At 33.4% G+C, this 25,837-nt stretch overlaps 2 protein-coding genes across 4 annotated transcripts in view; one reads left to right on the top strand and one right to left on the bottom strand.

Moving 5' to 3' along the window:
* Positions 1–7,424, bottom strand: part of LOC126823719 (RAD51-associated protein 1-like) — a 35,108-nt gene extending 27,684 nt beyond the window's left edge. Inside the window, exon 1 of the mRNA XM_056101746.1 lies at positions 7,337–7,424. Coding sequence (XP_055957721.1) covers positions 7,337–7,413 — 77 coding nt within the window. The 5' untranslated portion in view covers positions 7,414–7,424. The remainder of the gene's footprint in view (positions 1–7,336) is intronic.
* LOC126823704 (solute carrier family 45 member 3) overlaps positions 1–17,021 on the top strand; it is a 44,157-nt gene extending 27,136 nt beyond the window's left edge. For 2 of the 3 annotated variants that reach the window (XM_056101599.1, XM_050552658.2), the window contains exons 2-3: positions 8,616–10,315; positions 11,879–17,021. In XM_056101599.1, the coding sequence (XP_055957574.1) occupies positions 8,834–10,315; positions 11,879–12,151 (1,755 nt within the window). In that variant the 5' untranslated portion in view covers positions 8,616–8,833 and the 3' untranslated portion in view covers positions 12,152–17,021. Of the gene's footprint in view, positions 1–8,395; positions 8,431–8,615; positions 10,316–11,878 lie in introns of those variants that run through there. The other variant, XM_050552659.2, reaches the window with a different exon arrangement.
* Positions 17,022–25,837: the final 8,816 nt, after the last annotated feature.

Here is a 25,837-nt window from a genome sequence, read left to right as displayed (position 1 = left end):
AAACGGTAAACAGTTCTTCTAATATAAGTTCTACCATGGACCTTGTATTATAAGGTCCATGGTTCTACTAGTTCTAGGCCTATTGCCAGTGACACAATGATCATATAATTGACTTCTTTATTTTTGACTGAATAGACTTTGATAATTAAATTGGATTTGTGGAGGGGGGGGGCGAGGACTCTTTCTGTTGTTGTAATTATAATATACATGTATATTTCAAGAATTAACTTGACTACCTTTTGAATCAGTTTATTATCCTTATCTTAATCAAGTCAAATAAACATTTCTAACTTGACCACTCAACCTGGACGACTTGGTGTTTTATCTGGTTGCTTTAAATCGATTTCATAATAAAATGTACCTACAATCAAAGAAATTCTCAATTGTAAATCAGAGTGGACATCTAGAACATCCTAGAACAATATAATTTACAAATAGTCTTTGTTATTTGAATAAGCTTATATGAAAATTTCAGTCAAATTACTCATAATGTATTCAAAGTTATGAATGTTTCAAGTTTTGAGAAGGGATTACCAAATGTTTCTTTCCTCCCTAAGTATGCCTAATATGCTATCAATAAGCTTTAAATGAAATATACAGCCCTCCCCCTCTCTTTGACATCAGTGCACTCGCTACGAGAACGTAGCTAAAAACGTTGAGATATACTGATGTGTTTGTTTTTAGCTACGATTGGATGCCTTTAGTTCCAAGTGGCAAACTCAATTTCTTTATTAATGCATGTAACATCTTTAAAATAGTTAAGTTTATGATATTGTGATTATTTAAACTTACAGAGGCCAATGTAGTGACACAACTGTCGCCTATCTCCAAATATTCGCGTTTAAATTAATGAAGCGTTGTTTTTGTCTGACATTTCACCGCCATCGAAATCCATTCATAGTTACTGTGCTTTCGATTGTCCTTTTGATTGGCTGTTATAAAAGCCTTATATTTAGCCCCGCCTTCATGATGACAGCATATCGTTTAAAAAGATGGCGGTCTTAGTAACGGCTTAACGCCTCGATTTTAAAAGCAACGATTTGTACCCGTTTCAGGTAGGATTATATGCTTAATTGTAGTTGGGTGTTGTAGAAATATTATAAATAACAATAATCAATCGTTGTTTTGATTAAAACTATTGTCAATTTTGTTTAAAAATGCCGGGTGTGAATCGCTCCCGCAGGTGCAACGTTATAGGTAATGGCCTCATGTCTTATCTCGAAACACAGAGGGTTGAGAGATTAAGGTTTGTTATCTACCGTTTCACCTGCTTATTTTACCTGTCAGAAAAACCTAAAAACTCCTCCACATGTCTGAATTCTGTGGCCCCTAAGGCCAGATTTTAGTTGTGGGAAGAGGAAAAAGTCTTGAGGGAGCTAGATAAGAAAACTCATCTCTCAACCCTCTGTGTTTCAAGAAAAGAGAAGGTACATGTACTATATAAATTCATCTGGCAAACCCAATGCAGATCAGATCGGGCTTTCTATAAGCAAACCTAACAATATTTTCTTCAAAACAATGATTGATTATTTGTTATTTATAACATTTCCACAACTTCTAACTAATCATATAATCCTACCCGACACAGGTACAAACCACCTCTTTTAAATTTAAGTTATAATAGCTGGCTTTACCCGGCATTTTAAATTTGGCATCTTTACGTCATGAATGTCATGAATGTCATGAATGTCTGTATCAGTTTGATAAAAAACTGCCTGATTCACTTTATTGACAATATTTGCAGATAAATGAAAGTTGTTTCACTAGATTGGCCTGTGTGTGTGTAATAAGTCTTAATAGTATAAAATTTACTTATCTTTAAGATGTTACATGCATTAATAACAAAATTAAGTTTGCCAGGTGAAACTAAAGGCACCCAATCGTAGCTAAAAACAAGCACCTGAATATATCTCAATGTTTTTAGCTAAGAGGGAGTTAGATCTCGTGGTAGCAGAACCTTTTGATTCCGAAAGGTTGTCAGTTTTAAATGTTGCGGGACCGAATTTGTCACCAAAATGTCATGCAATCGATCTGGAGAACAGACTGGGTGCGGGGGGATCTTGAAGCCAAAGTCCTGTACAGCATTAACTGTTGGCTAACCATGAATCTCTAATGTTTTGGTTCTGTTGTCAATATTCTGGGTACCCAGTGGGCAGACACTTTATATTGATATACAAATGTTCATGGATTATCCATTCCACTGATGTTTTGCAAATTTCATGTGCAGTAGCTAAGTGTCTAAACAGTTACATGTACTTGCCTGTCCTGCATTATTGTGTTGAGAACAGAGTCAACTATGTCTTTGATGGCCACTTCACAAGGGCAGCCAGACCATGATTCGTCTTCAGTGCTGATCCTGCCCCTTGTTGTTTCTACTATGAGAAGGGCTATTGTCAAGTAATGTTTGTGTCATTGAGAATTTGCTAATCAAGATACTTTATCATGGCTCTGCATTTGGTTTTCTCCATTTTAAAACTATTTTAAAATTTATAAATCCAAGTCCGAACATTCAAAGTTTCTTTATGCATATTAATTATATAATTTATAATATCTGATTTGATATAGATCGGAATGAAAAATGGGGTTGATTGTTTTATTGGACATATTTTATATAGATTTTGGACAGAAAAATTTATTCTCATTGATTTTTATACGCCCACATTTTCATGTGGACGTATTATGCCGTCGCCCCTGTCCGGACGTCCGTCCACAATTTGTTTGTGGACACTCTACAGGTCACAATTCTTAACCGATTTTAACGAAACTTGAAATATAGGTTTATCTCCAAAAGATCTCGGCTGCTTTCGATATTGGCATGTATCAGATCGAAACTTCATGGATTATGGCCCCTATTTGTACGAAAAATCACGTTTATGGCTTGTGGACCCTATAGAGGTCACAATTTTTATCCGATTTTGTTGAATCTTGAAATGTAAGTTTTATAACCCAAAGATCTCAGTTCCTTTCGATATTCACGCATATCGGACCGTAACTTCCTGAATTATGGCCCCTGATTGTACGAAAAATCGTGTTTTTAGCTTGTGGACCCTATAGAGGTCATAATTTTTATCCGATTTAAAAAAACGTACTATTATATCACCGTTACACCATAACACCGTTCGTTCTCAAATAGCGTAAAAATATGGTATATCAAGGTTGTGGAACCTATATAGGTCACAATTTTTATCCGATTTTGTTGAAACTTGAAATGTAAGTTTATAACACAAAGATCTCAGTTAGCTTGTTCTCTATCCATCTCTCGAAAATGTGGGCGTATCCTGCCTGGCAGCCGCTGGTTTTGGATAATAATACTCGGCACCTTTGAGTTTGATCGCATATAAAACACTTCAATTTCTCTCATATGACAGTACATGTCTGTCATCAGTTGTTGCATGGAGATGCAATTTATCTCATATGACAGTAAATGTTTGTCATCAGTCGTGGCATGGAGATGCATTCCGATACATTGATATATTAATCAAACTTGTGTCAAATTTATGATTACTGAGTACTGACAGAATTGATAAGACTTTACAAACCTAAATATTTTGAAAATCTTTTTATTTGGTAGTTGACTAAAAATTGAAAAAGTCATATAATCTACAAGAGTACATGGCCATTCTGTGGATTGAGAATATCCTATTCTCTAACTGACTTGAATCATATTCAACATTGTTATAGGTTTCTTTTTAAAAGTCAAAAACATTGAACAAGATGAAATTCGAAGTCGAACTTAGAAGGTTGCAATGCTGATAGTGTTTATTTTTGTTATATACTAGTGGTTGACCCGGCGCTGCAAAGGTTGTGCCCGTTACTCCGAAACTGCAAGTGGTAGGCCATCTCTACCAGGCCTATGTTTTACTCCCCAGTCCGAGCTATCCCTATACACCAGATTTCAGCCTCGGGACAGCCCTAGTGTAGCCAACAACTCTCTTGAATAAATAGTCAAACAAATGACAGTCATAACTATTAGTATAAATATAGCATGTATTTCCAACCGAAGATGATTTTGGGTTTTTATAAATTACAACCAACTACCAATTGATATATCTGGCTAACTGACCAAATAACTGTAACGGACTATACAGGACATAAATACATGTAACCATACATATTCCGGTACATGAAAATGTGAAATACCATACAGTACTTACATATGTATGTAAAACTACATATCTGACAATTGTGTAAAAGAGCACAATTTTGCAATAAAATTCTAAAAGAGCACAATTTTGTAATAAAAATGCACAATTTTTGTATGTTTTGCTAGTAGTAAGTAGTATGTGTATTGATTGTGAAATTTTGTAATATTGGCATCATATACATATAAAATTTGATACTTAATAGATGATATGTGAAGAATCACACCAAAGCTGTAAATTTTGAATAATGTATGTAAAACTACATATCTGACAATTGTGTAAAAGAGCACAATTTTGCAATAAAATTCTAAAAGAGCACAATTTTGTAATAAAAATGCACAATTTTTGTATGTTTTGCTAGTAGTAAGTAGTATGTGTATTGATTGTGAAATTTTGTAATATTGGCATCATATACATATAAAATTTGATACTTAATAGATGATATGTGAAGAATCACACCAAAGCTGTAAATTTTGAATAAGGATTATTATAAACACTAAATTTCCCAGCTAACATGTGTTTAACAGCTGTTGTCCTACTTGTACATTTACACAGCTTCTAGTTCTACATGTACATCGATGTTTAACCGTTCAATTAAACACAATATAATCATTTTTTGTATTGATTTACATACCGTTCCTGAACAAACTACCATCTACCGGGGGAAAAAATTATCTCATAGCACACTGTATGGCATATGCCCGTCTTCATTGGCCCAGTTTGGAGCAGAATAGTAGGACGTTAAACCCCATTTCATTTCATTGCTTTAACCTGGTAATTTATTTGAGGATAATACATGCAACTTATAGTTGAATGTAAATTGTAGCAAAAAATATTCAGTTAGTTTTCAGTGAGTATTGTGATCAGTTTTTTACCATGTCAACAAATATACTAGATTTTTGAGTTCTTTAGATAATAAGTTAGAAGATTAAAACAAAAAAAACAGTAAATTAGAAATGTCTAATGTATTAAATTGTATTTGTAAAATTAGTAATCAAGCCTGGAAATAAGTCACCTGTGTTTCAGACATTGTCAAATTCTGGCTTTTACAAATACAATACATTAGATATTTATAATTTACTCTTTTTTTTGTGGCATGTAAGTAGTAGTTATTAGCACACTTTCCGAGGTGTATCGGTGAATATCAGGACAGTTTTGGTCGAGGGGCCCAGCCGAGGCGGCTCCCGACCAAAACTGTCCTGATATTCACCGATACACCGAGGAAAGGTGCTAATAAATTACTTACATCACATTTCTATCGAGTATTGTGAAGCAAAATGTGAAAAATAGTATTTATTATCGAGTCGTTTCAACCGAAAAGTGACAAATACTTTCTGTTCTTTCATTATTTATCCCTTTCTGAGCCTCACGTTACATTTCATGGCAGAATGATTTCGCAGTGGAGAGACGACCTGAGTAGTATTTACACGTGCATCTTGCTATGATACTCTGAGCGTAAAACAATCACGTGTTTGTTTAGACCACATCGTCAAAACAACTTGTCTATGGCGTAGAGGACTGCGATATTATTAAATGTAGTGTAAAGGAAATGCGAAACGTGGGTCATTCCTGGTGAAAGTATGCATCGGCGGATGGTTCTTCCGTTGAAATTTATTTGTAATAAAGTTTATGACTTTCTAGGCGTTTTTTTTTTTCATCCTGCTTATTTTCAATGCCTGTGAAGTGTCCAGCATGAGAACTACGCCTTCTATCATCACAATTAATTAAAATAATTATTCAATATTCTAATTTATATATTTTGCATATTAATATAAATCAAACCAAATTATGAAATAGATGCCAATTGGTATGTATAATAATTGATTTTTGTAATATGTTGTTATGTTAATTTAATGTCATTGTATATGTTTTTGAACTGCCATGTAGTTCCCCCCATTTTGTTTTGTTACTATGATTTCATGTACATTGGTTAGAGCCTTGTTATCAATTGTGATCTGGGTCGGACTAAACGTCCCCTCCTTATTGCTTGATAGATATCTAAAACGGTATAAAAGTATCCGTGTATCAGAAATGATCAGTACCCTTTCTGTACATTTCTGATACACGGATACTTTTAAGCATGTATTGCAATTAAACAGGACAGTTTTATCAAAGGTTGCCAGTGGCAACGAGTAGAAGTGGGATGTAAGCTAAAACACAGTGTTTCTTACTGATTAGTATTAGGTAACACTCAATGTAGCAATTCAATTTTAATTGACTAAATAGTAATCTTGAGATGACAGGTGTAAAACCAAATAATTAAATTCTAATGGCTTTCAGATTTCAAGTATCCCATTATCTTATGGTTATTTAAATTTAAAATCCAAAAAACTTGTTACATTTAAGCTTACAGTCATGCTGAATATTTTTCAAGTTATACAATGTTGACAGACAAATTATTTGGAATGATTAGGGATTTGATTAAATTACTTGGAAAGAACTATTTTTTTTTACTTCTTTTTTAAAAGTCGTACAGTTGCAACAGTTTTTGTAACCACCTACTCTGACTGGAAAAATTACTTTTATTTTAGATAGTAGAATACAAATTCACCTACAGGACAGTACATTTGTATTTCAAGTTGTTTAAAAATCTTGAGCAAGACATTGTGTTATATATTGATATAACACTCAGACTGATGCGCTCTTGCAGTACTAATATGTTATATAATGTATTGCTCCAGACCTTTAAACCACACTTATTTTTTTTTACAGTTTTACTGTTTAAAGTTGCTTTCCCAGAAAAGTATTTATCAGGTGGTTATTTCCAATAAAAGTATGGCAATTTTGGTATATATGGAAAGTAGAAACATTAAGTCTTACTAGAAAAATACTGGCTTCCCTGAACAACACCCATGGAGCTCATACAGGACAAAAATGTAAGGGTTTCCCTAATCGGCAACCAGACGATTAGGAATGTCTGCTCGAGTGACGTCAAAGTTTCTCTTTTAATCAAATTTTTATAGCAGAGGTATTCCCTCACAAATTCAATGTTTTGCAAAGGATTTGAAGTAAAATTTTGATAGATTAATTACATAGTTTGAATATGGTTTTAGTCCAAATATATCATCAAATCACCCAGTTTGTACACGGGAAAGAAATCTGTTTCTGCTGTAGCATTTGTGCTGTCTTTGTTTTGTTGTGCAGTTATCCTGCTCATGTCTGCTGATACTGCAAAATTTTATGTAGTCACTTACTTTAAAAATATCTGATTTCTGTTATTGACTGGCTGTTTCAAAACCAGTCTGCCAGGCCTGACAAACCTGTCTACCATAACATGTCATATATTTATTAGAAGTGTGATAAATGCTTCGTAATGTATATATTATATAGTTCAGTTTAATTTAACAGTTAGATGTATGTAAGTAATGCATAAACAGACATGTCTGCTTTGTATTCATTTCATTAAGAAATGAGCTGAAAGTCATGAATTGATATAAAAAACTGTAAAAGAACATTGGTGATAGGATGTATATCAACCTAGTATAATGTAAGTTTTAAAGTATATAAATGTCATGACATTAAAGTGTCTGGCCCAATATGATTTAGTGTTAAAATTCTACTCTGAATATTTTTAGAATAATAATATCATTATATATGTACCTATGACCTAAGGGCACTTTTTGAGCAATGTACTCAACATCAGTTACTGTCTCTGCTTGTTTTATATACTTAAATAGTTGAAAATCTGCTGTTTATTTTAGATTTTAATGTCCAACCCCTAGACTGCTATAAAAGTAGTTAAGCTATGAATATATCATGGTTCATTGACTGTTATAATACACCCATGTACGTGTACCAGTACCTGTGGATCAAATAGTGTGATATGACATATATTTTGTGTTTAGTGTATTATTAGTTAAGTTCTCCACAGATGTGAATCTATACAATTTGTGTTTAAAGTATATGAGGTGACATTAGTAACTACTAGTATATTTCGTGATCTTAAAACATAATTTGAATGGATGGGTATAGAAATAGTAAAAGAGATCTATATACATGTAGGACATCATGTGGATTTATCATTTTCAGATAATTTGATAAACTGATTTGTAAAGTATTGAATTGTGTTGATCTGGTGTTATTTTGATTAGTTATCTACATCACTACAATTAGATTTTTTATGTTGTTGTTTACTAATTTTATTTTCATTTCTGGCTTAAACTGTCGACAGTGGAACACAAAATCTATTAATCTCAACATTAGTGGACTAAAATTCTAAATGTAGAAGGATGCCCAATTCACGAGCAAATAGACAGGGTTACTAATATAAGCCTTATATTGCTTACATGTATGTATTATACATTGTGTGTAATTTATATGTTAATAAATACTGTTTAAATTACAAGAAAATCTGATTTGGTTTAGGTTAAGAAAAAATGTCAGTTTAATAAATTATGGTAGGTCAGGGTATTCAAATTTATGCAAGTTAATCATTATAAGTGTATTTATAATTTGTCTCTTTTTTTTTTACAGATTGATGATTGCTTCAAATTTCCTGTCTGGTGTTCTTCAGTGTCATATATGCATGTATTGAAGATAGGAATATGGCTAACAGGGTTATTTTCTTTGGAATGGCCAAGAATATATCTGGGTTTAGTTTTAATGTTCTAACATTAATAATGACGCTTTAATATTATAGCCTGAAAAGGCCGAAATAATTGAGCAAAACGTTCAGAATACAGAATTTTAAGATGGAATCAATAATAGTAAATGAGAAGCTGTCAGTAGTAGGTAGTATTGATAACGAGAGAACTAAACAGCTAACTCTTTTACAGATATTCCTCTTGAATAGTGTGGTGTGTGGAATAGAAATTTGTGCATGTGCTGGTTTTACCTATATTCCACCGTTACTCCTGAAAAATGGCTTTTCTGAAGAAAATATGAGTTTGATTTTAGGTTTTGGTCCTCTGTTGGCTTTGTTCTGTACTCCTGTTATAGGCCGTGCGAGTGACAAATGTCATTGTCCATATGGAAGACGACGTCCGTTTATTTTAGCCATATCAATAGTGCTTATATTCTCCCTCTATCTTATACCGTTTGGCGAAAGTTTTATATCTATGTTTATAGGTAAAAGTGATCTCAGTAAGCGCTTGGGTATACTTCTGATGACGATTGGGTCTGTCATGTTGGATTTTACTAGTCAGACATGTCTCACACCTTGTGAAGCTTTACTAAATGATGCATGTAAAAATACTGGTCAACAGGAAAGGGTTTTTTCAATATATTCATTGATGGTGAGTTCTGGAGGAATTATTGGTTATCTTTTATCTGCGATCAACTGGAGATCAAATAGCGTCGGACAATATTTTGGTGGAGAGGAGGCATCAGTATTCTCCATATTAATTATTATGTTTACGCTAATGTTGTCAGCAACTTTAATCGTAGCAGCTGAAAAACCTCTATTACGGTACCCAAAAACTAGTACTTCCAATGAACAGGACGGTCACTATGATGAACTGGTTAAAAGTTCCCAGAATGCAATCGCTTTAGAATCTGGTTATGAATCTAGCAGCAGTTCAAGATCTGTATCAGAAGAAAATCTGCATAATATACTTGTTACCAAGGAAACCAACTATTCGGTATCATATTCAAAAAGTGTGCGATCAATTCTACCACATAGTATCCGGAATTGTTTAACAGTAGTGACATCTAAAAGTAAAATTCTGTCTCATATATGTGCTTTAATACAAACTTTAGGTTCATCTGTTTATAATTTATTGCCTACAAATGTGCAACAGTTCTTAAATGTACCTGTGGTGTTGCGACACTTGGCTCTGGCCAATTTTTGTAGCTGGACAGCTGTGATGGGCTTCAATCTTTATTTTACGGATTTTGTGGGTCAGATAGTTTATCGTGGTAATCCGAATGCTCCTGAGGATTCAGAAGCTGGTAATTTATATGATGAAGGTGTTCGGATGGGTAGCTGGGGTCTGTTACTTCACTGTATCACTTCCGCTGTTTATTCTTTCTTCATTGAAAGATTGGTAGATAAATATGGAAGTAAAATGACTTACATGATGGGAATGACATCGTTCTGTTTTGCAATGACAGGAATGGTACTAGTACCAAATGTTTACATTGTAAATCTGATGGCAGCCATGACAGGTTTTGCCTTCGCCACATTGACAACGATACCATTTATACTTGTATCAAGATATCATGAAGAAAAAGAGGTAATATTAATTCATAATTTTCTTACGAACTATTTATTAAAAAGTTAAACTAATCTAATACTCTTATTAGTCTTAGTCAAAAGCTTAGTTTACATATAATGATTGTACATGTAGTCTTCAAAACACAAATACATGTACCGGTTCTAATTTGTTTCCATTTAATTTATATCAACATATTGAAGAATGTGCACAAAGATTTAGTATTGACCCTTTCATATTAATATGGTAAACATCATAGAATACCGGTAAATAGTATGTGTGACTTAGAAAGCAATTTCAAAGTCCTCTGTCACCTTTAGAAATAAAACTTCCCCTTGGGCAAATTGGTCATCTTCAATAGCCCAGTTGGTGCAGAAAAGTAGGTTGTTAAACTCTTTTTCATTTTCTGCACCAATTAGCAAATTGTAATTTTTATACGCCCCCATTTTTTCGTGGGGACGTATATTGTTGTCGCCCCAGTCCATCTGGAATTTGTTTGTGGACACTTACAGGTCACAATTCTTATCCAATTTTGACGAAACTTGGTTCCTTTTGATATTGGCATACCGGATCGAAACTTCATGGATTATGGCCCCTGATTGTACGAAAAATCACATTTTTAGCTTGTGGACACACTAAGTGGTGACAATTTTCATCTGATTTTGATGAAACTTGAAATGCATGTTTATAATCCAAAGATCTTGGTTCCTTTCGATATTTGCGCATATCAAATTGTAACTTCCTGAATTATTGCCACTGATTGTACAAAAAAATCATGTTTTTAGCTTGTGGTTCCTCTAAAGGTAACAATTTTTATCCGATTTAAAAAACTGTTTGAATATATATAACGTTACTCCTTAATGAAGATTGAGTTCGAATTTCGTGAAATCGAACCAAAACTGCCGGACAAAATGGCCGCCACTCGTATGCAAATAGTGTAAATATATGGTATATCAAGGTTGTGGACCCTCTAGAGGTCACAATTTTGATCCGATTTTGATGAAAGTTTAAATTTATGATTATATCACAAAGATCTTGGTTCCTTTTGATAATCGTGCATATCCGAACGTATTTTCCCGGATTATGACCCCTGATTGTTAGAAAAATTGCATTGTTAGCTTGTGGACCCGCTAGAAATCACAATTTGTATTCAATTTTAAAAGACGTTTAAATATATGACCGTTACACCCTATTGACGGTTGAGTTAAAAAATTGGACCGAAACTGCCTGACAAAATGGCCGCTCCTTGTAGCAAATAGTATAAGAGTATGTAATACCAAGGATGTGAACTTGTTGATGAAACTTAAAATATATCTTTTATTCTTTATATCCCAAATAACTCAGTCCATTTTGATATTCGTGCATTTCACACCATAAATTCTTGGATTATGGCCCCTGATTGTATGAAAAATCGCTTTTTATTTTTTTTATAGCTTGTTCTCTATCCATCTCTTGCAAAATGTACATGTATGTGCATAAGACTGAACATAGTGAACTGTACAATATACATGTACATGATTTGTAACTGCAGTGATTTTATTAATGTTATATAACTAATATTATATTATTTGTTTGTCTTTTCAGTTATATTTTTTTGATGTGATCACTACAACATCTTCATCAAATCATGGTATAGGAACTTATATTGCTACATTAGATAGTGCCTATTTTCTATCTCAAGTGATCCTAACAGCTTGTGTTGGCTATATCGTACATATAACAGGAACGGTAACAGCTTACATGGTGTCAGCAGGTTGTATGGGATTGTTTTCTGTTATATTTATTAATAAAATTGTGGTAACTAAACAAGAATTAGTAATCTTATGTAATGACAATAAAATAGATTTAAAGAATTGATTTAAAAAGAAACTACTTGTATATTCAACAGATTAAAGTTTTTTAAATTTATACCATAAATTTAAAAATCTATGTAAATTTAGCTTTAGATATGTACATTTATGAGAGCTTTAGAATAAAAAGGGAAGAAGCTCCTTCATACTCATCAACTTAGGGAGCCACTAAAACATATATCTTTAAACCACTTGTAAGAAAATTCTGATCGTTATAGAATGGCATGCTTGATATTTTTAGAAAGTAAACTGTAGATTAACTTGATTTTATTAATGGACTACCTCAGTTTTACTTAAACAAAAATCTACAATTTTAGTCTTTACTTTCAATGTTTTAAATACTGATATGGATATGCACAAATTATAGTTTATTCAAGGTTATCTAACAATACCAATTGGGTCATTTTATGATCAACACTTTTCTGAAGTGGTTTAAACATGTAGATGTATATTCATAAGCTAAAGACTGAAACAGAAAAAAAAAAGTCGAAAAAGAACGAGATAATCAAAGCCTGGTTTTGCTTACTAACATTAATTACGCCTAACTAGGTTACACCCTTGTACTTACATTCATCATCATTCAAGTGTAGTACATGTACAATATCAGCTTGAAATTATCAAAATAAGTGTCACACAACGTATCTTTAAATCAAGGTATTGGGTAAATATTGTGGGTTTTTTTCCAGTACTTTGAATAAATGTATTTAGGATCATCAGTTTCTTGGAAGATTAGCTTAAAGTTTTGGTGACCAAGGAACAAGTTATGATTTTTGATGAAATAAAATGTTGATTTAATTAGATCGATGTGTAGATTTGTTTAGTTTTGTCTACATTTAAACTTTTAGGCCCACAGACTGTCAGATTGAGTCACATAATCTTTCCAAATAAAAGTTTATGTATGTATGTAGTGTTTGTTCGATCAGTAATTGAAATTGGACATCAAATAATCCAATTCAACATTTTAAGTCAAGGAGGTTCAGCTCTTTTAAAATATACTTTAAATTCAAGCATTTACTTTTTAATAATAAGTTTAACTGTTATATTTATGCACTGCCATTGTTCACTAAATAACAACAAAACTTGGCCATACAAAGTATTATGTAAACATTCTGTATACATAATCTTTTAATATTACAGCAACGATTGATGTGAACACCTTTCTTCCCTTGTTTTTTAGTCAGTCGGTTGCACATTACTTAAAGCATTTATTTACATTTGGCTATAGGTTCATAAATTATTTATTTATCAGAAAACAAAGGATAATATTAAAAAACAATTTTTGTACAAACTTAAACTTTATCCATTAACAGGTATTTATAATCCTATATGTAATCAGTTCTTGGATATGCATTTAAACCTTGAAATTTGCTGAAAAGTGATTTTTTCAAAAGTTTGTATGGTCAAATAGATTTTTTTATGCATGTTAGTTACTTGTCTGAAACATCTCACTCTATTCACAACTTCTAATAACTATACGTTGACCGATGTCAAACTGGGTTAGAGTCAGAAATCTAGGCACTCTTTTGAGAGACGTCCATCCTTCAAAACTTTGGGAGAGATTGGATGCCTTGCATCCTCCTAAATCTATATTGCAATAGTATTCAGAAAGCTAAATCTTTTTTCAGTCAAATCGCGTCCAGGAAAATCTTGTCATGCCAAAAAAAACAATAAAAAAAAATTGTTGGTTTATTCATAAATGATATACATGGATTCCGCTTTCCAAATTTGAATTAGGATATGGATTGGACGGTGTGAAGTGGAAATAAAATTGTGCTAATCTATTGTTTTGGAGATATGGAATGGACATAAAATCCCTGATAAAATCGGAAATCCCAGAAAACAGTGGTAAGGATTTTCTTACTCTAGCCTAGGCCCGGTAGGCCGACATCAATACTGTATTAACATGCAGAGACTGGGGAAAGAGTCAGAATATTAAACATGAGTTAAATCTGCCTACAGGCCTGAAATGTTATCTAATTTATTAATTAGACATTAATTAACTTATCCAGACCATAATCAAATCTTGATGCCATCGCTAGCCTGCAATATTTACTGGATTTGAATACATTTTGTGATGGATGATTTAACGTCAAAATGGATAATCAGGACCGAATTCAGTAATGATGATCATGATCGGGCCTAAAATTTAATAGCTAATATCTCGGTTCAGAGTGGAGCAATTTGACTGAAATTTTCAGCATATTCTTTTTGCGGTATCTATTTTTTTATCTGTTATAGTGAGAACTCTCAGCTCTTTATCTAATCTCCCATAATGCCCCTTTAACTTAAGACTAGGTAATCACTAATCAGTAACATAAATGTACCTGTATTTGTCATTGATGTACATGTTTCAAACTGCAATCTACATCTTTATTTACACATTCAGTTTCATATTTTGCTTTTTATACGCCCCCATTTTCATGTGGACGTATATTGTCGTACCCCTGTCCGTCCACAATTTGTTTGTGGACACTCTACAGATCACAATTCTTATCTGATTTTGACGAAACTTGAAATATAGGATTATCTAAAAAAAATCATGGATTATAAGATTATAACCCCTGATTGTACGAAAAATCACGTTTTTAGCTTGTGGACACCCTAGAGCTCACAATTTTGATCTGATTTTTTTGAAACTTGATATGCATGTTTTAAATCCAAAAATCTTGGTCCCTTTCGATATTTGCGCATATAGGATCGTAACTTCCTGAATTATGTACCCTGATCGTGTTTTTAGCCTGTGGTGCCTTTAGGTCATAATTATCTGATTTAAAAAAACGTTCCAATATATCACCGTTACACAGTAATGTCAATTAAGTTCGTATTTAATGACAATCGGACCAAAACTGCCGGACCAAATGGCCGCCCCTTGTATGCAAATAATGTAAAATTATGTTATATCAAGGTTGTGAACCCTCTAGAGGTCACAATTTTGATCCAATTTTGATGAAACTTCAAATACATGTTTATAACCCAAAGATCTTGGTTCCTTATCGGATTGTAACTTCCTGAATTATGGCCCTTGATTGTACCAAAAATCACATTTTTAGCTTGTGGTCCCTCTAGAGGTAACAATTATTATCTGATTTAAAAAAACGTTCGAATATATCACCATTACACCGTATTGTTGGTTGAGTTCAAATTTTGTGAAAATCGTACCAATTTAAAAAAAACGTTTGAATATATCACTGTTACACCCTAATAAATGTTGAGTTCGAATTTTTTGATAATTGGACCAAAACTGCCAGACAAAATGGCAGCCCCTCCGATTTTAATAGAACTTGAAATTCATGTTTATAATCCAAAGATCTTGGTTCCTTTCGATATTCACACATATCAGATCGTAACTTCCTGAATTATGGCCCTTGATTGTACGAAAAATCACATTTTTAGCTTGTGGTCCCTTTAGAGGTCACAATTTGTATCCGATTTAAAAAAATGTTTGAATTTATCACCGTTACACCCTAATAATGGTTGAGTTCGAATTTCGTGAAAATCGGAACTAAAACTGCCGGACATTGTACGCAAATAATGTAAATATATGGTATATCAAGGTTGTGGACCCCCTGATTATTTTTTTTTTTTAGCTTGTGGGCGTATCTAGCCTGGCAACCGCTGGTCTAAATTTATATTCATTATAAATCAAAACCTTTCTTGATCAAAACATTAACATAGATACATGGACAATGTATATTTTATCTTCATTGTTGTGTTATTGTTCATAAAGTTTTGTGGGAATCTAACTAACATATATATATATATATGGTTGTAATTAGAATATCTGTTTTATTTTCTTATTGTTAGATTATATATTTGAATAGTGTTTTATTATAATTTCTATATTGGTTAAAGTATTGTATGTGCCATTATTTTATGACAGTTTTTATTATTTTTATTTCATTTTTTAATGGATAAGGTTGTATGATCACATGGTTGTTTGTTGCTACATGTATCTCTTGAGTACAAAATATAAATTGTCATACATGTTAGCCAGCTTATATTGAATTTTTCCATAATTGATTTAAATACATGTACATGTAGATGATTTTGTTTTTGTTAAGCGATTTTTTTTATACTATTCAAAAAAAGTAGGGGATATTTGATTTTTAAGTGTTATTAAAGTCACCTAATAAAACTGACGAAGAAACAAATGACAAAATGAAATGAAGTTCACATTCATCGATTTATTCCAAATGATCGTTAGACTAAGTAAGGCACAGACTGACCATTATAAGGGTAAAATGATACCCGGGGTCAAACAGCAAAGTTACCACAGCATCACAACCAAGTCAGTAACGGGTAAATCCTCCTCTGTTTGCCAAACAAGCATTGATCCGACGTGGCATACTCCTAATGAGACGTCTAAGGTCATTTTGGTCCAGATTGTCCCATTCCTGTTGCAACGCAGCAGCAAGTTCTTGGACATTGGCAGGACGTTGTTGACGTTGACGTTTCCTCTGTCCAAGCATGTCCCAGACATGCTCGATGGGGGAGAGGTCAGGACTCAGTGCTGGCCAAGGTAATGTGGTGATGTTCTGTTGTTGGAGGTAACCTGTAACGATCCTGGCCCTGTGACATCTTGCGTTGTCATCCTGGAAGATGAAACGGCGGCCATGACGTCGTGCGAACGGCACAACATGGACTGCCAAGATGTTGTCCCGGTAGTACTGGCCTGTAACACGCCCTGCAACAACATGTAAAGCCGTTCTTCCAGCAACAGTGATGCCTCCCCACACCATAACAGAACCACCTCCAAATCGATCATGTCTGATGACGTTAACGTCTTGGAAGCGCTCGTTTCGACGACGCCACACCCTCCTACATCTGTCCAAAAAATCAACAGTGAACCTTGACTCATCTGAAAACATCACATTGCTTCAGCGTCGATTATCCCAGTGTTGACGATCCCTACACCAACGACGTCTTGCCTGAATGTGATGATCTCTCAAACAAGGGATCACGCGAGGACGTCGGGCGCGAAAGTGACCCATATGCAGTCGATTCCGAATTGTCTGGCCACTCACTCTCACACCAGTGTCTGTTTGAAGACGAGCGCTGATCTGATTTGCTGTGATGACACGATTTCTCAAGGCCAAGGTACGGATAAATCGTTCCTGGGCTTGAGTTGTCGCCCTTGGTCGACCTGAGCGTGGTCTGTCCTGTACAGATTGTGTATCACGGTATCTGGACCATAGCCTGCTTATGACAGACTGAGAAACATTCATCGTCCGCGCCACAACCGCCTGTGTTGTGTCGATCTGTAGCATGCCAAGGGCACGTAACCTTTCATTTTCGGTAAGCCGACGCATATCAAAATTTGTTTTCTGGTCACTAAAACAATTAAACTGATGTTTCCACCCTGGAATTCAATGCCACAATGACTGTAACATTCAAAGTCAGAGTCGTGCAAATCTTGGGTTGGACCCCCATGATGATCCCAAGCATCACCTGCATTCCATGCGGTAGCTATTGGTGCGTTTGGGCGTCACATGTAACTGGAAATATTTCTTCTGTTAGGTTCTATAGTGACTTTTTTCGTAGTCATTTGCATATTTTAGTATTATGCCCCTAAAATCAAATATCCCCTCCTTTTTTTGAATAGTATATCTATAATAACTCATGAACAAAAAAGAATTTCTATGAGCAGCTAGATTATTACCAGACAGAATCATATAAATTCTTTAAATTACCATTGTCCTTCATCTTTCCTCAATTTCTTTTGATTGGATCATAGGGAAGAAAACTATCTGAATTGACCGGTTTTTTTTTTATTACAATTCACCTTTTTATATGCCCACATTGAAATGTGGTCGTATATTGTTGTAACCCCCATCCCTCGGTCTGTCCATCTGTTCGGCGTTCCTGCGTCCACAATTGCTTGTGTAAAATAATTATTCTATTAATTATTTTATATCAACTTATCTGAATATCAAATGCATCATTTTGACTTAGTCAAAATTGATCCCATCAAATGTCTGTATTTGGTTTGTGTTTCCTGTTTCTACTGATTGGAAGTTTTACAATTGCTTGTGGGCGCTCTACAGGTCATGAGACGAAGAAGTCTATTGTTTTTTTAGTGATTTCTGATAATTACTGCCAGAGTTATGGCCCTTGATCACTTTGAAAAATCTTGTGGACGCTCTAGAGGCTAAAGTTATTATCCCATTGACATTAAATTTATACAAACTGTTTAAGGTTATGAGATAAAGAAGCCTATTGATTTTCAGCAATTTCCGATAATTACTGCCAGAGTTATGGCCCTTGGTCACTTTGAAATATTCTGTGCATGCTCTAGAGACTAAAGTTAATATAAATTGTTCATGGCCATGAGACAAACAATCGAAACAAATTCTAATATTTTCTGATAATTACTTAATGGGTTATTACTCGTAATAAGATTTTCATGTGTTGTAAACAATCTCCTTACTGACAAAAGAAAATATATGCGACAATCCTTGTTGACTGCCAGGACGACATAGCTGTTTTTAGGCGTTGTTTTGTTGCCTGGCAACCTATCTTTACATTCTTGTGACACTGAAAATATTTTTAACTGAGATTGTTAATTTGACATATCCTATCACAGAGGTCTAGTTTCGTTCACATTTTTACAGCTAATGGTTGATTTTACTGCATGTGGTTATAAAATAAATTTATTATGTTTTTTGATAGTGTTCATTGGCCTTAGTTACTGTTTGTTTTTGTTATAGATTATGGGACCATATCAATACCACAAATGCAGGAGGCAAAATAAACTGTTTAATGATTTTGTTTGTTTCACTTAAGTTCTAAATAATTTTGTTAAGAATTGTTTTGAGGACCAAATTCAAAAATTTATATATCGAAATATTTTGACCGCATGTTTTTGTAGACATTGTCATGTCCTGCACTGTTAATTTGTTATTGCACTGTGGACACAGACACTTGTAAAATGTAAATTCTCCATTCAAAAATAACATTAGGCAGAGGCTTTTTATTGTTCCTAAAGTCTTATTATGTTCATAGTCATATATAGTAAAAATAATCAGATTCAGATACAAATAGTTTGTCTGAAATCACTTATGAGTAATAAATACTGAAAGATAAGAAACGTACCATCCCACTTCCTCTTACATATTCTCAGATATCAATTCCATTCAGTAAACAATTTTTTACGCACCTGATTTCTAGGATCATTGTGTTTTCAAACAAGATCATTTCTACGGAAGGGGGGTTGGATAGCTGAATGGTTAGCGTGCGCGCGCTGTATCATACAGTCTGTCATTGAGTCGACTGGCGTGGTTTCGAATCCCAGGTTGTACGTGGCAATGAGTAGGGTCACCTGTCCAACCTCGTGGGTTTTCTCTGGGTCCTCCGGTTTCCTCCCACTGCTAAAGACCCCTACGCGCAAGCGAATTATGTGAATAAAATTAAACCATATGTTAGTCCCGAAATGACCTAGTTTGTGTCAAGTGGACGTTAAACCCCATTTCTCTCTCTCTCTCTCATTTCTACGGAAACAGTATTAGTGAAAAGAAGTAGGAATTCCAACTATTAAGCACAGTAGTATTTGTTTTATTTGACGAGATGTATATTTACAAATTCTGATTTCTGTAAATTTACACCAAAGAAAAAAAATCCTAACACGATCTCATGTCATTTCATACATGTAGGTGAACCATCATTTGTGAAAAAAATGGGACAATCAGTGGTTTTCCAAAAATGGAGCCATAATGAGAAAATAATAGTTGTACGATATCCAGCTGATACAGGAAAATACCAATTATGTCAAAACGTGTAATGATTTTTTTCTCAATTCTAGTAAACTATTAAAAACATGTTATTTTAACAAATGTTTTTATGATAAATGACCTGGTAGGTCAAATATAGTTATGTTGTTTAGCTTCCATCTAAGGAAGTTTCCTTTTATTTAACTTGGTGAATATCTTTGTGCCTATTTTTGTTAGACATATTTTTGTTATCCATTGAACATGTAACAAAACAGAGTCTTCTGCCTCATAACATTAATGTGACCTGAAGTCAACATAAATATTCATATTTGTGATCCCTCTAGAGGTAACAATTTTTATCCAATTTCAAAAAACGTTTGAATATATACTGTTTCACCCTAATGATAGTTGAGTTAGAATTTCGTGAAAATTGGACCAAAACTGCAGGACAAAATGGAGGCCCCTCCTACCCTAATAGAGGTCAATTTTTATCCAATTTCAAAAAATGTTTGAATATATACTGTTTCACCCTAATGATGGTTAAGTTAGAATTTCGTGAAAATTGGACCAAAACTGCAGGACAAAATGGACGCCCCTCGTACCCTAATAGAGGTCACAATTTTCACCTGATTTTGATGAAACTTGAAATGCATGTTTATAACCCATTATATTCGTGCATATTGGATCGTAACTTCCTGAATTATGGCCCCTTATTGTAAGAAAAATCGTGTTTTTAGCTTGTCCTTCTAGAGGTCACAATTATTATCTGATTTAAAAAAAAACGTTCGAATATATCACCATTACACCATATTGTTGGTTGAGGTCAAATTTTGTGAAAATCGAACCAAAATTGTCGGACAAAATGGTCGCCCCTTGTATGCAAATAGTGCAAAAATGATGCTATATCAAGGGGTTGTGGACCTCCTAGAGCTCAAGATTTTGATCTGATTTTGATGAAACTTGAAATGCATGTTTATAACCCAAAGATCTTGGTTCCTTTCAATATTCACACATATCGATTCGTAACTTCCTGAGTTATGGCTCTTGATTGTACAAAATATCACATTTTGAGCTTGTGGTCCCTATAGAGGTCACAATTTTTATCCGATTTAAAAAGAAATGTGTGAATATATCACAGTTATACACTAATGATGGTTGAGTTCGAATTTTGTGAAAATCGGACTAAAACTGACGGTCATAATAGTGTAAAAATATGGTACATCAAGGTTGTGGACCCTCTAGAGGCCACAGTTTTTATCCGAATTGGATGAAACTTTAAATATTTGTTTTTATCGTAAAGATCTTGGTTCCTTTTGATAATCACACATATCCGAACGTAACTTCCTGGATTATGGCCCCTGATTGGTCACAATTTTTTTTCCAATTTTAAAAATCGTTAATATATATCACCATTCCATCATAATGAAGGTGGAATTCGGATTTTGGGAAACTCGAATTGAAACTGCCCGACAAAATGGCTGCTCTTTGTACGCAAATTGTGTATAAGTATGTAATACAAAGGTTAGGGACCCACATGAGGTCACAATTTTTATCTGATTTTGATGAAACTAAAAACATATCTTAGTCCCTTTAGATATTTGCGCATTTCAGACCATCACTTTCTGGATGTCCTTTAACTGTTTTACATTTTTGGGCTTTCTCATAAACTGCTTGATGGATTTGAACCAAATTGGGTAGATATTTTGCCTAATTGGCACTTATTTAGATATCTTCAAATTAAATGGAAAGTTGTTGGTAGGGTAATATGAAAGGAGCAAAATGTTTTACTTTTAATTATATGGTGGATTTCAGCAAAATTTGATACACACAGGGAGTGCTTATTCTTGAACTTATAGTATCTCTAACATTGGCATTAGTTATGTTCTTAATATTGATATATTGTTAACCACCTTACTTAAACTATTCTTAAATGAATTATTACATAAGTTACTGTCAAAAAGAACCTTTTAAGACTTTATTATTAAGAATACTTGACTTGATTTGGATGAAATAGTTTTTAAACTTTAACATTAAAAATCAAAATTGTCGTCTTTATGGAGCTTTTGAAATAATCATATACATGAATAAAATGATTTTAATATTGTTTTATTATGAATCATGAATCTATTTTACAATATTACTTATAAAAGATTATTGAAAAAAAACAGATATTTTATAAGGTCAAAGTTTATGTAAATATTTTTTTTAGAATACAGACCAACAACTTATATATTTTGTTAGATATTGTTATTATTAAAGATACTTTCCCAGAAAAGTATTTATCCGGTGGTTATTTCCAATAAAAGTATGGCAATTTTGGTATGTATGGAAAGTAAAAATGTCCAATCTTACTAGAAAAATACTGGATTCCCTTAAAAACACCCATGGAACGCATACAGCACAAAAATGTAAGGATTTCCCTAATCGGCAACCTGATGATTAGTAATGACTGCTTGTGCCATGTCAAAGGTAGCACACGAAGATTGAGTGCTTGATGTATATGTTAATAAACTTGATGAAGGGTTAAACGTACAACACTTTCTGAGATAAAAACCATGGAAAAAGATGTGGGCAGTGGATAATCCGAGAATTTAATTAGGCTTCAATATTTATGATAAATGGACAGCAATTAGAGACAACAACGTCTTGTGTATGCAATGAATTCTCCTCTGGCTTTGCACCCGTTGCTAGGTAATGCGTCAGCTAAGTCATGTGACACAAACATGACTTCTTTTAATAGATTTTTTAAAGTAAGGTTTATTCCCTCACGAAAATAGTGAACACTTTAATATTAAAAGTATACTTCTGGAGTATAATCTACTTACCAATATAGCTCATGTAAGGGTACCATGAAACCTGGAAGTGTTAGCCATGGTCTGTCAGGTAGTTTTATACATGATAAATCAGAGATATATTATTTTTTGATTTATCTCTGTATTTTGTTTTTTAATGTTAAAAATATGATATTTTTTAAACAAAAGTTTGTTACAGGTATTTTGAGCTTTTATTATATTTTTAATATACGTATGTATAACTAATCAAATGCATATGAAAGTCAAGGTTTTAATTTATCATTTTATTATTATTTTTCCTCCCCAAACCAAATATAGTCTATTTAAGTTTCTATTCAAAATGACTACTTTTTTAAAAAAAAATGTCTGTTAGAAGTATCTATTGACTGCCTCAGCAGCAATGCAGTAAATTTGAACCAACCTAAAAGTATAAATATTCCAAATGGAAACAGTATTTGTTAAAGATGCATTATGTTAGGGCTAAATCTAACAATTGAGGTCTTTTTCTAGCTTTAAATGTTACATGTATATGAATTATTATATAGATATTTTATTCACATGATAAGCCTGTAAACGATTGGATATTAAGTGGATAAGACCATCCTCTTAATTTAATTGGTTAACATTAAAATGGAAAATCAAGACATTTATTATTGAAGAAATGACAATCGAGACCAGCTATTCTTGTCAAAACATTCATAACTAAGCTCAGAATAGAGTAATTTAACTGAAATTTGTTATATATATACTTTTTTCATTATCTATTTTTAAATTATTATAGCCAGAACAGTCAGCTCTTTATCTAAATCTTACGTAATGCACCTTTAATTAAAACATACATTAATAGTATTTAGATTGTGTTCAGTTTTCTCTATATAATATGTAGGTTATACTGGGTGTGTGTAACAACTTTTAATATGTTATAAAATATAAATGGTGCAGATGATGCAAAGATAATTTAATTTCCAGATTGTAGAAACATTTTGAGCTTTTAGGTTTACCGACTACATATTCATTATTGAGTTTTTGATGCTAGTTGGTATGAATTGCAACACAAGCACCATTAATAAGGATGAACCCTTTTCCCGGTCTCTCCAGTTCACTGTGTCATTAAAGGCAGAGTTTGGGCACAGAGTGGTTTGGGTATAAAATTTAACAATCAAGCATGACTTTGCATATATAAAATGTTTAATAATCAGAGGTCAAAAAAACAAAATAATAAAGATACAAAATATTTCTGTTGGGGAGACATGACTGAATTAACTCATATACCAGTACATGTACTTACTATTGCTTATTGTTTTTAGAATTTGCATATCCTAATATTTAGTTAGATATTTTGTTATTTATTTATTAATTGTAATGAAACCCCATTTACGAATATTTACTGTTCTCATACCCCCATCACCCCATCAAGTCTACTGTTGAGTTCAAGAATGTAATAATTTCAATTCATCTAGGCTAGCATTAAAACATATTGCCAAAATATATATATAGACAAGACACCCAGTACATATAGGCCTTAAGAACATTTATGTATTATTAGAATATATTTTATGTAGACTAATATTTTAAATGGCATGTAAGGGTATTTTAATATTAAATGAAATATTACACCAAGTCAGTCTATTTACATGGATTGCCTAGTAAATTATGTTGTATTTCATGTATTTCAATTGATCTGGGTTGTATGTAAATAACTGTAAATTGTAATATAAAGAATTTTATATCATTTGGTGCTCTTTATGTAAATATTGGTAATAAAGAAAATATATTTAAAGATATTTTATTTAACAAAAAAAAAAGTTTGTGTTATTTCGTGTTTGATCACTAACAAATCTACAATTGAAAATACTTTGTAAGGTAGGCTTCAGTGCTTCAGTCAACAAGAGTTTGATTATTGAATAGATATTTCTGTGGGAAAGAGAACAAATGAAATGTTTATGATATTAATGAACACAATACTCTTACTGTATTACATCCCACGTAGATTTATACAATATAACTGTACATGTATATAACGACATTTATTCAGGGTCACATTTTCAACAGGATATCCACCGGGTAAGAGCCAGTTTTACTAGGATCCTTTTATGTCATTTCAAATATTACATACTCCAAATCGACATTGCCACAGTACATATACTGTCATATTACACTTCGACCCTTGCAAAATTGTGGTACCAATTTCACTGGAGGTACCAATAATTTTCCGTTTTGTCCAATGCAAGCAGACTGAAATGGCATTTCACCTCCATTCAACATTTACCACATCATGTTGGGACTAGAATGGTATTTTTTCACTCAAAACGATTGATTGTGCGCAGGAAGTGGAAGGAAATTAACAAAGAAATTAGGCATTTAACCAGGGGCGGATCCAGGAATTTTTGCAGAAGGGGGTTTGCCAGATTCCTGGGACAATGTATGTTTTGGGGGGTAGAGTAAGGGTTAGGTACGATAACATTGTGATTTAATTTCATTGATGCAAAGCATTAATTGTGATATCACATATGTCTACAATGTTTATCATTATCACGCACTTTGAATACCCATCCCATCCCATCCCACCCCACCATCTGATGATAAAGGATCAAGAACACAACTGTGACACTTTTGTCATAATTTTTTTGTGGCTGAGCAGGGGGGCTTCTGAGCTTCATTCAGTTGTCAGAGAAAGAGATGTGGTTTAACATCCACTTGACACAAACCAGGCCATTTCGGGACTAACATTACAATCTAATGCGAGACCATTCACCTCCCCTCCCCGCCCCTCTCCCGTTTTGTAGAAATATATCCTTTGTGCTGAAAAATATAAAACAGTTGTAGTTGTACCTTCCAGTTAGGTGGTAATTAATCCATGTGCTGTAACTCGTCATAGCTGTGATTTTTGTCCCCCGCCTTTCGAAGAAAGCAGGGGACTATTAAAATGGGTTCGTCCGTCTGTCTGTCTGTCCGTCTGTCTGTCCGTCTGTCCGTCCGTCTGTCTGTCCGTCTGTCTGTCCGTCACACTTTTTGGGACACAATAACTCTCTTCCTAATTGAGCTAGAATGTTCAAACTTGGTGTATGTGTTTATTAGGTCAATGCCTTGATGGAGTTCGAAGATGAGCATTTTCCGCTTAGGGTAAGCAGAGATAAGCAATTTGATTGGTTGATGCTTTGGGATACGATAACTCTCTTCCTAATTGGGCTAGAA

This window comes from Patella vulgata, chromosome 6 (genome assembly GCF_932274485.2).
Source record: "Patella vulgata chromosome 6, xgPatVulg1.2, whole genome shotgun sequence".
In the NCBI taxonomy this organism is placed as follows: Eukaryota; Metazoa; Mollusca; class Gastropoda; family Patellidae; genus Patella; species Patella vulgata.
This window is presented reverse-complemented; position numbering and strand designations above follow the sequence as displayed.